The sequence below is a fragment of the Hibiscus syriacus genome, unplaced genomic scaffold (genome assembly GCF_006381635.1).
Source record: "Hibiscus syriacus cultivar Baekdansim isolate YM2019G1 unplaced genomic scaffold, ASM638163v2 tig00110264_pilon, whole genome shotgun sequence".
Classification (NCBI taxonomy): Eukaryota; Viridiplantae; Streptophyta; class Magnoliopsida; order Malvales; family Malvaceae; genus Hibiscus; species Hibiscus syriacus.
This window is the reverse complement of record NW_024062653.1, coordinates 393,919-413,190: the sequence shown is the minus strand read 5'-3', so window position 1 is coordinate 413,190 and position 19,272 is coordinate 393,919. Positions and strand designations below refer to the sequence as shown.

The 19,272-nt window shown below is 33.1% G+C and overlaps 1 protein-coding gene and 2 pseudogenes across 1 annotated transcript; 2 read left to right on the top strand and 1 right to left on the bottom strand.

Moving 5' to 3' along the window:
• Positions 1–4,724: 4,724 nt before the first annotated feature.
• On the top strand, positions 4,725–7,237 carry LOC120115395 (annotated as a pseudogene).
• Positions 7,238–12,813: 5,576 nt separating this feature from the next.
• LOC120115394 (N-(5'-phosphoribosyl)anthranilate isomerase 1, chloroplastic-like) lies at positions 12,814–14,656 on the top strand. Its single transcript, XM_039136117.1, has 5 exons — positions 12,814–13,006; positions 13,437–13,499; positions 13,580–13,944; positions 14,017–14,180; positions 14,322–14,656. Exons 1-5 carry the CDS (start codon positions 12,994–12,996, stop codon positions 14,545–14,547), a joined length of 831 nt encoding a protein of 276 aa, XP_038992048.1. The 5' UTR covers positions 12,814–12,993; the 3' UTR covers positions 14,548–14,656.
• Positions 14,657–14,959: 303 nt separating this feature from the next.
• On the bottom strand, positions 14,960–17,201 carry LOC120115393 (annotated as a pseudogene).
• Between the last annotated feature and the right edge of the window lie 2,071 nt (positions 17,202–19,272).

Genomic DNA, 19,272 nt, shown 5'->3' with positions numbered 1-19,272 from the left:
AAGGATTTTTAGATAGAGGGCAGAGAGAAAGAGTTCTCTCTTTCTTTAGAGAGGAGAGAGAGAGAGAGGAAAAGAGAGAACCGATTTTGGGCCATTTAAACCCTCCCCGATCGGTGTCGTTTTGGGGATGGGGCTTCTGTGTAAATTATTTATGGGCAAACTACAACTGTGGTCACTCCAATCTTGTAAATCTTGCATTTTGGTCCCAAAATCAGTTTTCGTATCTCTTAATTTTGTTTTCACATTTTAATTATTTTTATTTTAGTTATTGTTATATATATATATATATATTAAGATAAATATTTATTTTAAGTCCTTTAAGTATTAAAAATAGAGAAAATAACCTCAGTGACCAAAAATGCCTTATAATATATGATTTTAACCAACTTTTTTTGGATTAGACAAAATGACCAACTAAATCGCAATACGATCGATAATTCGCAACGCGATCTCCGATATTGCAAATCAGTTTCCAGATTCGCAACGCGAACTTCGACTATCGCAATGCGAACTTGGACTATCGCAATGCGAACTTGGACTATCGCAATGCGAACTTGGACTATCGCAATGCGAATATGTAAATCGCAATGCGATAGTTGACTATCCCAATGCGAACTTGGACTATCGCATTGCGATAGTCCAAAATCGCAACGACTGGTGGTATATCATTTGTTTCTTAAGAATTTTCTCTAAAAAGATAGTATTTGCGCGGACGTGTCGAAGACATGTATTACCACGACCACGACCACGACCACGACCTGAGACGAGACGAGACGAGACGGACGGCGGCGGCGGCGGCGCGCAAGAGTCCCCCTTGTTCTCTATCACTCAACAAGGAAGTGGGAAAGCCAAGCCTTAAATACCATTCCCAATAGTGTTTCCAATACTATGTGGGATTGAGCATTACCAACACTTGTTTCCAATACAATGTGATTATTCAGGAAACAATTAACAATCATGCACCTTAAAACAACTGAATCATTAACCAATTGCATTAGTATTATACGATTAAATATGTCATAATTAAATGTCAATCTACAATCAATCGCAATTATTGCAATTTTAAGCAAAACATTCAAAAATAATATCACTATTTAAGGCTCAATCCCACATAGTATTGGGAACAAGTGTTGATAATGCTCAATCCCACATAGTATTGGAAACACTATTGGGAATGGTATTTAAGGCTTGGCTTTCCCACTTTCTTGTTGAGTGATAGAGAACAAGGAGACTCTCGCGCGTTGCCGCCGCCGTCGTCCGTCTCGTCTCGTCTCGGGTCGTGGTCGTGGTCGTGGTAATACGTGTCTTCGACACGTCCGCGCGAATACTATCTGTTTAGAGAAAATTCTTAAGAAACAAATGCAATACCGTCGTTGCGATTTTGGACTATCGCAACGAACTTGGAATAAATCGCAACGCGAACTTCGACTATCGCAACGAATTTGGAATAATTTGGAATAATCGCACGCTAACTTGACTATCGCAATGCATAGTCGAAGTTCGCGGCGAATCTGGAAATTGATTAGCGTAACCGGAGATCGTGTTGCGAATTATCGATCCATTGCGATTTAGTTGGTCATTTTGGCAATCCAAAAATTTGGTTAAAATCGTATATTATAGACATTTTTTGGTCACTGAGGTTTCTCTTAAAAATATATATTTTTAGTCCGATTAATATTTAGGATAAATTATATGAGTAATATTTTAATATTATTTCAAATTAGGTTAGTTATTGTTACTATTTTATATTTTAATCATTACTTATATAAGATTAATATATTAGTATACTTTTATATATTAGGATAATTTAATCTATATAGTTTTAATATTTAATATTATAATAATAGTATATTTCTATTAATATGGTTATGTAATTATTTATATTAAGTTATTAGTAAATTTAAATTTAGAGAACAATTTTATTATTTATTGCAAAGACATAAATTAATAAATTTAAGTACTAATTTTGGGCATTATGGGGGTGTTAATCCTTCCCCATACGTAACCGACTCCCAAACTCATTTTTCTGGTAAGTAAACCCGAGTTGTATTATTTTAATATTATTCTTAGGAATTTTATTAGAATAATATGACATTTGGTGAAATCTCACCAAATTAAAAGATTGGTGGCGACTCTACAACTTGGTGTTTCATCTGATTCAAGGAGGATAAGCACTTACTTTTTTGAGACTAGTTACACACTTTAAGGTGTACTATTTGCACTCTCTGTCGCCGGACAGAGAAACGTCTCGACACCTATTTTACAAAAAAAAAATTGGGCTGCCATATTTGGGCAAAGAAACCCAATACCCAAACTGATGGATTGGTTTTTGTTTTAGCAGATTTCTTTGGAACTTAACAAGGCCATGTTTGGATTAGGCCCAAACCAAAATGATAAGACATTTTTGGGGACGTCTTGCGTATGGTGTATATAGTATCGATATTTCATCCTATGATATCCATACTTCTTATTTATTTTTGATATTAATATTGGATATTGATCTCTACTTTACCCGTTTAAATATCGATACTTCAATGCTATAATTGACATATATGTGACTGATACTTGTATGATTTGTATGTCTAATGATTAAAATATTTATATTGTGTTATCCACGTATAATGTTTTCGTTAGAATTTCGAATTTGATGAATAAGTTTTAATTCTTAAATTTAAATTGTATAAATATTCCAATCACCAATGTGACACTATCTATTTGAATGAGTCACTGAATCAAATAAAAATATTATAAAATAATATTTGTTAGAAATTAGATAGGTGTCATATTTAATACAACTCATTTCCATCATGTATTATCATGTAACATATAAAATCATAATCAAAGTTCAAGCTATGATTTTGCATAATTTCAACGTCAATTGCTTATGTAGTGTATGTTTGCATTATCAATTGGTTAAAAAAAATTAAATAGATATAATCGTATAATCATTTTAGACTATTTAAAAAATTTAATGACTGAAAAATTATTCTAACTTAATAATAACTATTTGTATATTTTTAATCACAAACCAACATTAAGAATTTTAAATTAAAGATTATTTCATGTTTAACTTAAACTCATAACCAATAACAATATTTTGGTATTATTTGTCATCATAATTTAAAACATTGCAAGCTCATGCTTTGGAATCTCAACAGTAACATGATCCAAGAAACCTAAAATAACAGTAGGATCACATGAAAAAGAATATTTTTTTGACAGGTCAAAGCCTTTGGGCAAGGAGTCAGCATGTTAGGTTTGCCCCTTTGAGAAATAAATAAATAAACCAACTTAGACCATATAATAATGCATAAATGTGACAATCCAAACAAAAAAAAAAATCTCTAAATGTTGAACTTTCATGGAATTTTAAGCAACTCCTACTATGCAAAAGTCAGACAAAACGTGTAGTTTGATTTACACGTGGCAGAATGATTTACAATCAAGGTGATTAATCTAACAATCTTAGATCAAAATATTAAATTTTAACTATGATTAAGTAATACAAAAATAATTAAATTACATATTCTAAAATGATTATAAAATTAAATATATAATACAGAAAACAGTAACATAAATTAACTTAACAAATTTATAATAATAATTTAATTTCATTTGTTAAATTTGATGTTACAAATAAATTAAATTAAATTTAAAAATATTATAAAAATTAACTCTAAATTAATTAATCATTAATAATTAAGTTAAAAATAGCTATAAATTACCTATAGTGCAAGGAGTAACTGTAATAGACAAATTTTCCTTGTCTTTTTTTAGAAAAAAAATGTATTGGAGATTCTTGTTCTTTTGAAAAGAAATTATTGTGATCTTTGTATTATTTTTTCTATTAATGTAAAAATAAAATTAATGTGATACTTTGATCAGTGCTTTTCGTTATTGATCGTTACAGAACTGACATGCTAGTTATCGTTATTGATGTGATGGTTCATCTGTCATGTTTAAATTATCAAGTTAGTCAATTTATTTTGTCACTCGCCACATTAATTTGTTACCATAAACTGTCATGTCAACACTATAGACTGTCATATTAATACTGTCATATTAATATCGTGAACAACTACATTAATACTGTGAACAACTATATCAATAATGTGACGGCAAACGATGAAAAAATTAATAAAAAATCGTTGATTATTTCTGAATTAAAAAATCATATTATAATAAAAATAATACGAGAATTACTTTAATATTTTTTTAAAGTATAAAGATGTCTTGTGCCTTTTTATTTTTTTAAGAAAAAAAAAGGTGAATGTTTCAAAGCAATGAGAGGAGTAACTGGAATGGTGAGTCAATGGGACTTATGGGAGGCAACCATATCTTGTCCGAGCGTGTGTGTAAGACTGTGACCGAGACCCCACACCTGCAGAGGAAACGCGTTCAAGGGCTCACTGAGTCTCTGACTCAGTTACAGCTTTGTATCAATGAATCTCTCCATCAGTCCCCACTTGGTCCTTTGAAGCCAACCTCTGACTCACACGTGCTGACCAACCAGTTTGGAACTTCATAAAAATCAAAACTTTCTTGCAATTTCCATTTCATTTCCATTGCATTTCCATTTCATTTCCATTTCATTTCCATTTCATTTCCATTTCATTTCCATTTCATTTCCATTTCATTTCCATTTCATTATCCTTTGAAGCCAAATTCAAAAGCCTTCCTTTGAAGTTTTGACTTTTGACCACCACAACAGAAAGCGACGGGATTTCCTTCTTCCTTCTTAAACCAGCCTTTCCCCATACTTAAAAGCCCCTCAACTTGTTTCTTTTTCCTCTCAGAACAAACTTGTTCAATTCACAATTCTCTTCTCTTAAACACCCTTTGTTTTCTCTATCAGAGACTGCTTTAAATAGGTAAAAGGACTTGATCTTTTCCCTTGCTTCTCTTTGTTTTTGATGAATTCATGAGCTTTTCCTTTGTTCAAAAGTTGTGAAATTTTGTGTCTGATGGTTTTTTTCTTACAAAATGTTAACTTAAGAGGAACATGTGTAATAGTCTTTGATTTAGAACATCGCTTAGACATCTGTTATGTTATTTGATTTTTGCTATGGAATGAGGAAACTTAATTTTTTTGTGCTTTTAATGATGATGCAGGGGCTTGCTTGTGATGTGTGGTGGTTCAAAGAGTGAACTTGTTCCTTCTAATTTCATCATGGAAGGTGAATTACAAAAGCTCAGAGCTGAAAATTGCTCGGTTTTGCTTGAACTAGCCGCCTCTCATGACCTGGTGGCCTTCAAAAGTGAAGTGGAAGAAAAGGGTATGGATCTTGCAGAGGCAAGCTTCTGGTATGGTAGAAGAATCGGGTCGAGGAAGATGGGGTTCGAAGAGAGGACACCGCTGGCAATCGCCGCCATGTTCGGAAGCGTGGATGTCTTGAAATACATCCTCGGAAGTGGGAAGGTTGATGTGAATGGAGCCTGTGGTACTGATGGAGTTACTGCCCTTCATTGTGCTGTTGCTGGTGGTTCGAATTCTTCGGTAGAGACCGTCAAGCTCTTGCTCGATGCGTCTGCGGATACTAATTGTGTCGATGCTAATCAGAACAAACCGATCGATCTGATCATGCCGGGATTAAAATGTTTGAGTGGTGCCAGGAGAAAGGTGACTGAGTTGTTGCTGCAAGGTGATGATGTTGGTTTTAACCCCGAAGAAGTGTCCGGAAAGACGGTTGTGCCTAAAGAAGGGTACGAAAAGAAAGAGTATCCTTGATGTATCGTTGCCTGATATCAATAATGGCATATATGGAACTGATGACTTCAGGATGTATACCTTTAAGGTGAAGCCTTGCTCGAGGGCATACTCCCATGATTGGACCGAGTGTCCCTTCGTTCATCCCGGTGAGAATGCTCGAAGGAGGGACCCGAGGAAGTACCCCTACACCTGTGTGCCGTGCCCGGAGTTTCGTAAGGGGGCATGCCCTAAGGGTGATGCCTGTGAATACGCACACGGTGTGTTTGAATCATGGCTTCATCCTGCTCAATACCGGACAAGACTTTGCAAAGATGAGATTGGCTGCACACGCAAAGTCTGTTTCTTTGCTCACAAGCACGAGGAGTTACGCCCCGTGTATGCTTCCACCGGTTCGGCCATGCCTTCACCGAGGTCTGCTGCGGTTAATGCCGTGGACATGGCAACTTTGAGCCCTCTAGCACTTGGTTCATCATCCTTGCCATTGCCTACTGCTTCGACGCCACCCATGTCTCCTTTGACTTTCTCTTCCTCTCCGAAGAATGGAGGGTTGTGGCAGAACAAAATGAACCTCACCCCTCCGACCTTGCAGCTACCGGGTAGCCGCTTGAAGACTGCTTCTAGTTCCCGGGATTTTGATTTGGAAATGGAACTACTCGGGCTCGAGAACCAGTTGCAGCAGCAGAAGTTGATGGATGAGATATCTAGTCTCTCATCTCCATCATGCTGGAGCAATGAATACAGTAGGCTTGGTGATTTGAAACCTACTAATCTCGATGACGCATTTGGATCCCTCGATCCTTCCCTGCTCTCTCCATTGAAGGGACATCAAATTCGCCAAAACCAACTCCGTGCAAGTTATCCAACAAACCTTCCATCCTCACCAGCGAGAAATTCCTCACCATTCGGTTTTGACTCATCTGCAGCAGTGGCAGCAGCAGTAATGAATTCCAGGTTTTCTGCTTTTGCGAGACGGAGCCACAGTTTTATCGACCGGTCGAGCTGGACTGACCGCCCCCGCTAATTCTGCAACAATGATGCCTTCCAACATATCCGACTGGAGCTCCCCTGATGGGAAACTGGATTGGGGAATGCAAGGAGATGAGCTGAACAAGCTTAGGAAGTCCGCTTCCGTCGGATTCCGGAACAACACTCCTGCAGCAACGACGATGACATCCGACATCAGTGAGCCAGACGTGTCATGGGTTAATTCCCTCGTGAAAGACGTTACTCCCAGATCAATGCAGCAGCAGTACAATATCGGTAAAGGCGTTCGAGAGGGGCTTCCACCATGGGTGGAGCAAATGTATACAGAACAGGAGCAGATGGTAGCATAAGAAGAAAGACCCCTTCTTCTTCGATTCGCAATAGTATTCGATAGCCATATTAGATAGTAGATCGAGAAGCGAACAAACATGGGCAAGAAGGTTCAAGTTCACTGCTCATGGTTAGAGTTAGGAGGAAGATGAAGCTGGGCAACAAATAAATTTTATTTATTACTTTATATTCTTAATTCTTTATGTTTTTATCAATGGCAGAGAGAAGTGTTTGTTATCTTCTTTATCTGATCATCTACTTCTTCGGTGACTCGTTGTAATTTTGCTTAATATGAACTCCATTGGTGTGGTGTTTTTACTTATTTCTCTGCCGATAACCTTGAAATGTACTGAAGCTGTTTTAGCTATCCATATTGGTATTTTGAGGCAGAAACTGAGCTAAAACTTGCTTTGGTTCATGAAAACCAAATCCATGGAATGGAAGAGCTCCAAAAGCAGACTAAATCCAACAAAGGGGAGTTAAGCTAGAATATTTTTATTTAAAAATTAGAAAATATATATTATATTAATTGATGATATCATGAAAAGTTAGAAGATATGCATGCTAGTTGGGAAATCTAAAGCTGACCATGCCATTGTTGATTGTGTGATCTAATTATATATACCCACAAACCAAGTTGCCATTCCATATATTATAATATTCCGTGGAGGATCAAACCTTATGTTTGTTGAAGAAGATAAGATTTTTATTAATGGAGCCACCAAGTATATATTAAATAAATGAATAAGAAAATGGGTATCTTTTTATATTTTTATTTGCTCTTCCAATATGGAGAGAAAAATAAGTGTCATCGTGTTGAGAGCCGCCCACGAGAGACTTATTCAAACGTTTGCAATTTGTTGTATTCCCACTAGTCTCTTCACCCTTTTTTTTGGTCAATTTGTTGTTTTGGTCCACTTAGTCTATATAATTAACATTGTTAATTATTCTAGTTGCTTATGTGGAAACGCTACTTCCAATATGAGGAGAAGATGGGGGTATGAGGGGCGTAGGACTTCAAAATGATAAAATTATAGTTAAAGGCAGTTTGATGCAATTTCTGAAAAGTGATTTTTAAAATTGCAGTAAAATATAAAATTTTGAAAGTGTTGTATAAAAGTGTAGATTAAAATTTAACTATTTGATATTACTGTTAAAAAACGAGTTTGAAAAGATAAAATGTTCATTATAAACCTTATATTTTAAATTAAAATATATAACATTTAAATTGTATTTACACTTATATATGAATCATATGAGTTTAAACTATAATAAATTAAAAAATTTATTATTATATATGATCTATATCAATTTAAACTATAATAAATATAAAATATAATTATAATAAAAATATATTTTGTAATAACTCATTATTAATATTTTAACATATAAATCATGAATTTTATTTAATTTTAAGTAATTAAAATAAATTATTAAATAATAAATTATTTTTAAGACATTAGTATTAAATTATTAAAAATAAAATGCATAATTAAGTGGAATCCATGTATTAGTAAGGGTAAAATTATAATTTGCTTTTAAACGCAAAGTTGAAAATAAAAAAGCTAGAAATTCTAAAGATTCGTTTAGTTTTAAAAAAAATATATAGACTATTTTCATTTTCATTTTCCTATGAAATAGAAACCATTGAAGAAAATGTGTTTGGCTGTAAAATTAAAAAATAATTTATGAAAAATGAAAACAAAATAAATGAAAATATGAAAACATAAAAATATGTTCAGTATTTCCTTTAAAATTGTTTTGAAAATTTTGAAAAATAAGGAAACAATATATCCATATTTTTAACTTAAACAAGTTTAAATCATTCTAACAATTTTTTTTATTTAATGATATTTAAAACCCTCAAACTTTTATAAAAAAATCAATATGCTCCCTAAATTTTTTTACACAATGTAGTCCTTAAATTAAATTTTTTAATAATTTATTTTTTTTAGTATTTTTATATTTAATGTATTGGATATATTAATAATTGTGTATATTTTATAATATTAGTCTAAATAAATTTTTAGTTTTTTTAAATTAAATAAGTCCTCTAACATTTTAATAATCAATTAAGTCAATCTACCACATCATCGTCCATTGAGTATTATCACAATAGTATCGTGAATTGTCACATTAAAATTGTAGATTGTCAGGTAAGTTTATGAACTATTATGTAAGCGTCGTGACTGTCGACTTTTGATTCCTCCATTTAAAGGGTTATAATAATTTTTTTTCTAAGTTTAAGGATCATATTTGATGCAAGAAAACGTTCAGAGATTACACTAATTATTTTTCCCAAAGGTTTGAGTCTCAACTACCACTAAACATATTTTTTTATGTTAATGACACTTTTTTGTGCTATTGCTTATAATAAAATTTTATGTATTTTTAAAATTTAATTGATGTACAATATGCGTTAACATTATATTTTTGTTATAAACTAAAATAAATTTTGTGTTATGGAGTTTTTTTTATCAATTTTATTGTTTTATATTTACATAATTCACATGTTAAATTTTTGTAATTAATTTTTTTTAATAATTATAGTTTAATTTAATTATTTAATAGCTATTTGTTTATTTTTTATTTAAAAAATTAGATACAATGTACATTTTTGTTATTTTAGTTTTGAATTAAAGTTTTCAATTATAATAACCAAACATTTTTTCTAATTTTCAAAAAGTTGAAAGTGAAAACTATTTCTTAAAACAAAAATGAAAATAAAAAATATTTTCTAGAACCAAACTAATCTTAATTTTTTTCTATTGATTTGAAACCACCGTTTTCAACATAATATTTTTATTTTCATTTTTTATCTATTTGGTAATGATTTTATGGTTAAAACGAATTTTTTTTAATTAAAATTAATCGATACCAATCTCATAAGTTGGAGGCTTTTAGAAAGCCTCACCAACGGAGCCTAAGTCCCTTCAATTGTAGAGTTACAAGTTAATCGAATGGTAAACTGTATTTTAACCTCGAGTAATAAACTTTCAGTCAAGTCCCTTAAAATTTGTAATTTTATAAGATAGTTTAATGATAAATTTATATTCCTTTACCCTCAAAATGGTAAATTTCCGCTTTAATTCCTTCACAAATGATAACATTCCAAGCTAATTTAATGATAAAAAAAAATATTTTTTGACCGTCCAAAAAGTTGTAATTTAATGTGAGAATGGTGCGATTCCCACTTTGATTTGTTGCACCATGCAAAAGGCAAAGGCAAAATGTGAGTGATGCTTTCCAATTTGTGTTCTCTTTTCTATCAAAACTGTGCTTCTAATTCTTCCTCCCACTAACCAATATTACTGATATCTTCCTTTATGTGAAATCTTATTTTAGTGGCTAATAATTCTTAGGATTAAATTTTATCATATTTTTCATTCGGATTTGAAAATATCTTAGCAGATGAATGAATCTAGTAAATTTCTATATAAGTTGTAAATCTATTCCAGTATGGCCAGCTTTAGTTTTAATGACATATGGTCCAATTGACAAATTTATAAGCCTAAGATTGATTAAATTTTTAAATTAATGACCACTTTAAGGAGATCTACACCAAACTAAGACTCAATTGACTCGAATACTTTTTAGGTAAAGTATAAATGCCATATTGCTTTGTTAAGTTTTCTACTGTTAAAAGTTATAAAATGGTCTCTCGACTTAGGATGTTACTTTGTTGAGTCTCCTGACTATTAAAAGTTATAAGATAGTCACCCGACTAATCATATGTTCTAAGCTCATCCTTTTTTGTTAAAAAAATGATAGTCATCTAAGTTAGACGTTAACTTACTGATTGAGATATGATCAAATCATATTTTAATGATGTCTACTGGAATCCGTGAGAGATCCAAAAATATTTTTAGGGTGGACACACATATGTTAATAACACAAAAAATTTGAATGCGGTAGGCACAAAAAAATTCAAACTGGGCGCCATTAGTAAAATAAGTAAATAATCAAAGAAATTTCAGATTTTAGAGTGGGCATACGTGGCTCTGCCACTGATTGCCACCGCTGTTGCTTTCAAGCACCGACTTGTTGGGATAATTTTTTAAGCACAAGTTTGACAAAATATTGTAAAAGGAGAGTCGATCCACAAAATACAGCTCACTCAAATTTTAGATCAGATTATATCTTATCTCAGTCAACGAGTTAATGTTCACATCAAACGACCACCAATTTTTTAACAAAAAAGATGAGTTTATAATATATGAATAGTTGAGTGACCATTTTGAAACTTTTAATTGTTGGAGGACTCAACAAAGTAACGTCCAATAATTAGGAGATCATTTTGTAATTTTTAATAATTATAGGACTAAAAAAGTAGTACCTTGTAGTCAAGGGACCATTTATGTACTTTATCCATAGTTTTGTTATAACAAATAATTAAGGCTTAAGATACTAAATTATATTTGCTTTCATGAACACTTGTCTAAACTATTTTTTGTCTCATCCAGGTGCCTAAAGTTACAAACGTTACTACTTTAGGTGTCTAACGTCACAAATGTTATTATTTTAGGTGCCTCGGTGGTAACGTTTGTTAAAAAATTTCGTTAAGTGATACATGTCACAATCTGGTAATTTTATTTAAAAAACTTAAAAACATTTTATTTTTGAAAAAACCCCCTCATTTTTCTAAAATACAAAAAAAACTAAACTCTTAAAATCTCTTATTTTAGTCACATTTACTCCAACAACTGATCATCTCCGACCACCCATTCGTCGGCATTGGGCCAACCACTAACAGATTACAACTCTTAATTTCAACTCAAAGCCTTAAATTCCCAAATCTCTAAAATCTCATATACCCAATCCCTTAAATTTATTTAATCTATCATGATAATCGGTTGTTTAATTAATTGTGGAAACCATCCCCTTGGCCATTTGGTCGGCCGGCTGTTTGAATTTTTGCTGTTTGGCCATGAAAATTTTCAACAACGAAAGGGATGGAGGGATAGCAGGGGAGGAGAGGGAGAGCAGCACACGCTGGTTTTTATATAATATTTTTTAAAAAATAAAAATTTTAAAATTATAGGTTCATGGCACTTGTCACTTAATTGGCTTTTTCAACGGTAGTTAGAACCGATATACTTAAAATAATAATGTTTGTAACGTCAAACAACTAAAATGGTAATATTTATAATTTTAAGCTCTTTGATGGGTAAAAAAATAATTTAGACACTTATTCGTAAAAACATGTATAGTTCAGGCACTTATTTCATACTTAAGCCAATAATTAACCAAAAAAACTACAAGCTTTTGAACCCAAACCCAAGTATTATGGATTTTAGGGTTGCTTTCAGCCTAACTTTGAAAGTTCTATGAACCGTTGATATGCTTAGATACATGGGCTTGAATGGTCTATAAAAGCCCATCAAGAGCTCTTAAAACTAGAGATGGACATAAGACTTGAACCCGACTGGTTTTGATATGACCTTATCGGTTCAGATTTTATTTAAAAAATTTAGATTCGGGTCGAATTCGGGTTTAGGGTGAAAATATCCGATCTGAATCAAAAAAAATATAATTTTATCTTATATATTTAAAAATAATTACAATAATAATCTTCTATGTATTATTTTTTTCAATTAAATCATTGTTTTTATTGAATAAAAATAATATTTTTTATTATTTCAGGTCGGGTTGGATCGGATTCTGATTTTATCTTAAAAAGTCGGATCAGATTCAGATCGGATGAATAATATATTTTTTTGAGGCCGGATCAGATGAAAAATATAAAATTTTCGAGATAAGTCAGATTGGCCAAAACCCGACATGCCCATCCTTCTTAAAACAAGTTTCTCTTTCGTCCAATTCGAGCCCGCTGAAGAAATTTTATTCCACATTGTCACCTTGGCATTTCTACAAACACAAAATTGACATCTGATTTTCTGCTTTTTAAGCTTGTCTTTTCATAAATTTTGTTTGTTTGTTTCAATTTCCCAGAAAGTAACAGGAAAGAGATGATGCTTTCAGGTTTCACATTTCACCCTTTACCCTCTTTTCTCTCTTATAAGAGTAGTGTAGATAACTTGTTTGCTACTGAAGTGATCTCTCAGTATTTCTAGGGGAATTTGTTTGACCCTCTCTATCTAATGATTAATCTACATTTTGATGTATCTGGGACGAATACAAATGTCTTATTATTTATGGGTTTGATAAATTTGGAGTAAATTTATCTAATTTGATGTGAAGTTCTTCATTATTTATGTTTACTGTATCTGAGGCCAATATCAATGTTAAAATATCTTTAGAGATTAAAATCAAATTTCATTTTCCAATGAATGATTTTGCAGTAGCTTCTTTTCTTAAGAAACCAACTTAACTTGTGATACATTTGCCCTTTTTATTCTGCATTTCGGTTGGAAGGCACTGTTTTTTACTGTTTTGTTCACTGTTGACTTAGGTTTAGTTACAGGAAATCAATTCCAGCCTAAAGTTTTAAACTTTCATTCGATGCAAATCGCAGGTAACTTTGATTTTTACGATTTTGGATGATTCTTTGAATGTTTAATGTTTTTCTTTCCTCACGAGTGTTTGTATTAGCAGGCCGAAATGGAGTGAAATTGCTGGCCTTAAGAACTGGGTCATACCCGAAGAATAAAGTTAGATGTAACATTGCACAACCGAACCGAGACTTTTCTTCAATAGAGAGGGATGAAAAGTGTCATCCTTTGGTAAAAATGTGTGGTATTACATCGGGTAGAGATGCTGCTATGGCAGCAGAAGCCGGTGCCAATTTCATTGGGATGATCCTTTGGCCAAAGTCCAAACGCTCCATTTCGCTTTCGGTTGCAAAGGAAATCTCAAAAGTTGCAAGGGAATATGGGGCTGAGCCTGTTGGAGTCTTTGTCGATGATGATTTCGACACAATTTTAAGAGCTTCTGATGCATCAGACTTTGAATATGTGCAGGTATATATACTTATTCATAGTCAAATTCTCGATTACCTTTCTTGTAAATGTTGCTTTTTCAATCTTATATAGCTTCATGGAGATCTTTCTCGGGTAGCTTTTCCAAAGTTAGTGCAAGAAAACAGAATCATATATGTTCTTCATGCAAATGAAGAGGGAGACCTTCAAAACCAGATTTCCGATGAAGACTGTTATTTAGTGGACTGGGTTCTCGTAGATAGTGCGAAAGGTGGCAGGTTATTAACATTTTCTTTGTTTAACTTAGCGAGTTACATTTGTTTTAATTAAAAGAAAAGAAAATTCAAATGCATGTGCCTTTTTATGTCATTCTAATTCAATTTCAAACAATAAATCTAATTCGGATACATGCTTTGCAGTGGCAAAGGATTTAACTGGGCTCGTTTTAAGTTACCGTCAATCCAATGCAAACACGGCTGGCTTTTGGCCGGGGGAATCAACCCTAATAACGTTTGTGATGCCGTTAGTACTCTCAAACCTCCTGGAGTTGATGTAAGTAGCGGTATTTGCGGACCGGATGGTATTCAAAAAGACCAATCACAAATCTTTTCTTTCATGAATGCTGTCCGTTCGGCACCATATTGATTGATCAATCAACAGCAATTGAACCATTCCCGCACATGGATAAGTTAAACGCATTCGACATGTAGTTTATGTAACTTGAACTACAAGTACCCGTACACTAGTCTTTTCTTCTTCGGTTTTCGCCCTCAATTTTGTAGGTAAAACTTGTAATAATGTTCCACCTTCATAAGTGATGAATGGAAAATGCAAAACAATCTAGTTTCCCTCCATGTTTATACCTTTCCTTATTGATCATTTTGCACCTTAGAACATTGCACATGGTCATTATGTGGTTGAAAACTACTAAAACGCCACTTTTATCGTCATATATGTCTGTACTTTGGTCTTGTCCTGCAGGACCATTAATGAAGACAACCTTGTGTGGCTGCAATTATCCATGTTTCATCCAAAGAATCTACAATGGTAATAAAGCACCAATGAGAGGTTCCCAACTGAAAAACTGCAGGTTTGGGTATTGTCAACATCATACACAGATGAGCTTGGATGTAAAAACATCACAAGCTAATTTTCAGTAGGGGGAGAGAGAGTGACAATCAGCATGCCGTATTACATATCTGCAATGGGTTTCGCTGGAGAAAATCTGTAGGGTTTTACTAGTTCAGCTTGTAAAAACTTCAGCACTTTCAATCTGATTTGTTAGCTCCATATAATTGAGGGTCTGTTTGATAGTAGACAACATCACCACTGTCACTCACGTAATGATCCTTTCTCATGCTTCTTATGAGGACCCCGACCAAATAAAACGGGAAAGGCCCGGATTTTTGTGGCTCCCGGTAATATTTCCCGAGCACCGGCTTCACTGCCTCGGTCTGTAATTCAAGTTCATGTAACATCTTTTTCAGTATGGGGAAACATAACTGATGTAGGAGAGGGAGATGATGATATACTCACAGCTTCGATTAAGTGATAGTGCGGGATTTGGGGGAAGAGATGATGTATAACATGAATTCCGATATCGTGGTGGATGTTGTTGATCCATCCATAGTCTCGATCAAGTGTCGTAAGCCCTCCTCTCAAATAACTCCATTCCTGGTTGGTAAACAAATATAGATAGCAGTTCAATTGCATGGTACTAAAGTTTCAATATCAGATGAATCATGATGTTTCATGGTGTAGCAGAAACATTTTTTCGAACCTTTCCTCGGTACCACGGAAGCTTCTCGTCATGGCCATGGTGGTGTAGGTAAGTAACCAAGCCAACCACATGACAAATATCTGCATTTTATACAAGCATTATTACCGGAAAACATAGACTTCTGAAGAAAATATGTTTGAAGGAACTGAAACATACCCAGTAAGGAGTGCTATAGAGTTTAAGCAGCTGAATTGGACCCATTGCAAAATATAAATACACAAGCAAACCAACCATTGCTGCCCAACAAGCAGTGGAAGTGATTATATCTTTTCTTTCGTTTGTGTCGAACAAATCGCTGTCTGGGTGGAAATGCGAACCCTTCTTCCCGGGACTTCGACCCCACTGCGTCCGTCGACAAAATGAATCGGTGTTACCACGAATCATAGGTTTATAAATGAATTCAATCGGCGATAGAATCTACGGCTTACCAGATAGATTGGATAAGCAAGCATAGGGAAAGGCAAGGTGAACCTCAATAGTCTGGTTGCATTATCTAAACTCCTGTAAATTTTTTCAGACAACTGCAATAAAAAAAATAGTAAATTGCAAATTTACAATCAGTTGAAATGAAAATTACATGTAAATAACTCGTTCAGAAAAAGACCCGAAGACATTACCGGATGCCATGATTCATCGTTTTCGACATGTCCGTGGTTCTGATGATGAGTTCTGTGGCTAATTCTCCTGCATATATCCTCAACAAGTTGGCAATTTGGTTTATGCATGGCCAAAAATTTAGATCAAATTCGAGTTTTTGTAAGAAACTAACCATCCATGGTACGGGACAAGGATTGAAGAATGAAGAAGATGACCTGCAACACTATTCAATGCCGTGTTGTTGGAGAAACTACCATGTCCACTGCGAAAACACAAAACCAGACGAGAACAGACTAAGACCAGACATGACAACCAAAGACAAAAACTTGGAATAAGCAGCAACTGATCGTTACCAGTCATGACCAAGAACAAAAAGGGCCCAAAACATGGTTCCCTGAGCAATCCAATAAAGTGGCCAAACAATCCAGTTGTTGAAATAAGCAGCGACAGCAGCTAAACCAACAACAACAACAACAACATCCCTCAAAACATAACTCATAGATCTCCATGGATCCTTGACCCAGCAATGCTTTGGTATAGCAGCTCGAATGTCGGCCAACTTGAAAGGAGGAGGCGCAGCAGGGTCAAATTTATCATCATCTTCGTCAATCCCATTAACGGTCTGTGTCTCGAAAGGAGCAATGACATTCAAAGGACCCACAAAGTTTCTTCTTTTAGACCAAGTTGAGACCTTGAATGAAGAAGAAGAAGAAGAAGAAGAAGAAGAATAAGCTGGTAAAGTACTGAACTTGAAAATATTATTTAAAGAAAGTGAAGATCTGGATTTGGGTGTTGCATAGAATCTGATTCCAGGGAGGGGTCTTAAGCCACATTCTGATAAAACCCAACTGGCCATCGGAGTCCTCTGAGTCTGACCCTAATGACACGAAGTTTCAGCCTTTAAGAGAAACAGCAGATAACATATGGGGCTATGGGGTTTCTCTGATCCTATTTTCTTGCAACTTGCATATAGCTTGTACTTGTGAAATTATTAAATTCTAGATTTTTACTGAAATCTTTCAAAGAAACGGCACATTGGAACTTGAGGGCTTTGGAAAACAGTAGTTAGTCTGGCAATTTTAAAACTTCAAATGATTTTTTTGAATTTCATTTTATAAATTAAGATTTAACGAAAAATTTTAAAAAATTGAGTTTAACTAAAAATTTATTTTTTTCATTAATCTTTGCTAAATACTAAATACAATTTTAAGGTAAGTCACAAATTCATATTTCTAATATTCACAATATTCAAACTTGATATTTCAAAGAATGACAATATTTTTTTACTATTAAGTATACTTAATTCTAGTAAAATTTAAAATTTTAAAAATTATATATTATTTTTGAAAAAATTGAGGGATAGAAACTCAAGTTGGAAATTTTTTTCTATTCACCCCTTTTGTCCCTTCACTTTTATTTCCTTATTTTTCTCTCATTCTATATTTCTGTTGTTTGATCAATTATTTTCTTTCCTTTCTTTTCTCGTAAAAGTTTTTATCTTGTTTTTATAAAATTTTCTTTATTTTAGGGTTGATTTTGTCATCCTTTTAGCTGATGGATATACAATTCTTTTTCAACATATTTTTCTTTGTTGGATCTAGTGAAGTGTTAAGAAGACAATTCATTTATCTAGGATAACCTTATCTCGAACAAATTATTTTAATTAAAGAATTATGTCAAATAATTTAATTGTTATTGATGCTGATAAATGTTTTGATAATGTTATTTTTTTAATAAGATGTATGTCATTTATAGGATGAGAGATTATAAAATATTAGGAGTGTAAAATTAAATAATCTATATAAAATACAAAACAATTCCTAATATATAAAAGAATTTAAAGTTTCTAGACACTTTCAAAATCCCCTCAATTAATTCTGAAAATGATTATAAAATAATATTTATTTATAATTTTTTTAATCATTTGGGCACACACCCTACCGTCGGTTTAAAAGCATGACTTCTAGGGGGGGAAATATTATAATGCAGGCCTATCCAAAAAGAAAATTACCTTAGTGTCACTTGTTGGGCTTGAATAAGATTTATGGTTAATTGTATTGGGTAAACTTGTTTATATGAATAACGTCTTTCAAATTTTTTATTATTATGTTATTAAATTTTTAATTGAAAAATATAATTTTTAAATAAAATTGATTATTAAACTCTATTTTTCTTTTGAAAGGAACGTAGATATTAGACTCCAAGAACTTTATTCTCGTACTAAATACGCATAAAATGACAACAGTTGCGACTGAGCAGTGTCTTTAAAGTTTGAAAAACGTAGATATTAGACTCTAAAAACTGCTGGATGAATTTCACCCACAACTATTCGCACTTTAAAGTTTGTGGATAATAGGCAGTTTTTTGAAAATCAGATCGGATCGGCCGGTTCAATCGGTAATTGTTATCTAGTTCGGTTTAATTTATACTGGTTGAACTGTTATTAGTGAACCGGTTAGAATCGTTCGAACCGGACCGGTTGAAAATAAAAAAAATCGTCAATTTTGTTTCTTTTAAAAAAAATTAAACCAAACGACGTCGTTTGTTAAACGAGGCAAGTCGAACTCGAGTATTGCTAAGCTCGACTCGAACTTGAAAACTTTAAAAGTAAGCTCAACTCAACTCAAACTCATGAGCTAAAAATTATCAAGTTCAACTCGAACTCGAAATATAATATTGAAACTTGAACTCAAAAAGGTTTGAACTAAAAAAAATTTAGAAGCTCGATTAAAGCCTAAAGCTTGATTGAAGTGAAAGAATAGTTCACTCAATGCTCACCAAAAGGCTCCATGATTTTGAATGTCAAATTATCTCTATTATTTATAGAAGTTAGTTGTGATGTTCTTCTATGTTTCTTAGCAATTTGAGATTGTTTTGTTCTCATATTTTTACTCTTTAGACTTTTGGGATGCTCTTCTATGTTTCTTAGCTATGTGAGATTGTTTTTAAAAAAAATTTAAATCAAACGATATCATTTTGTTATGATTTTTTTA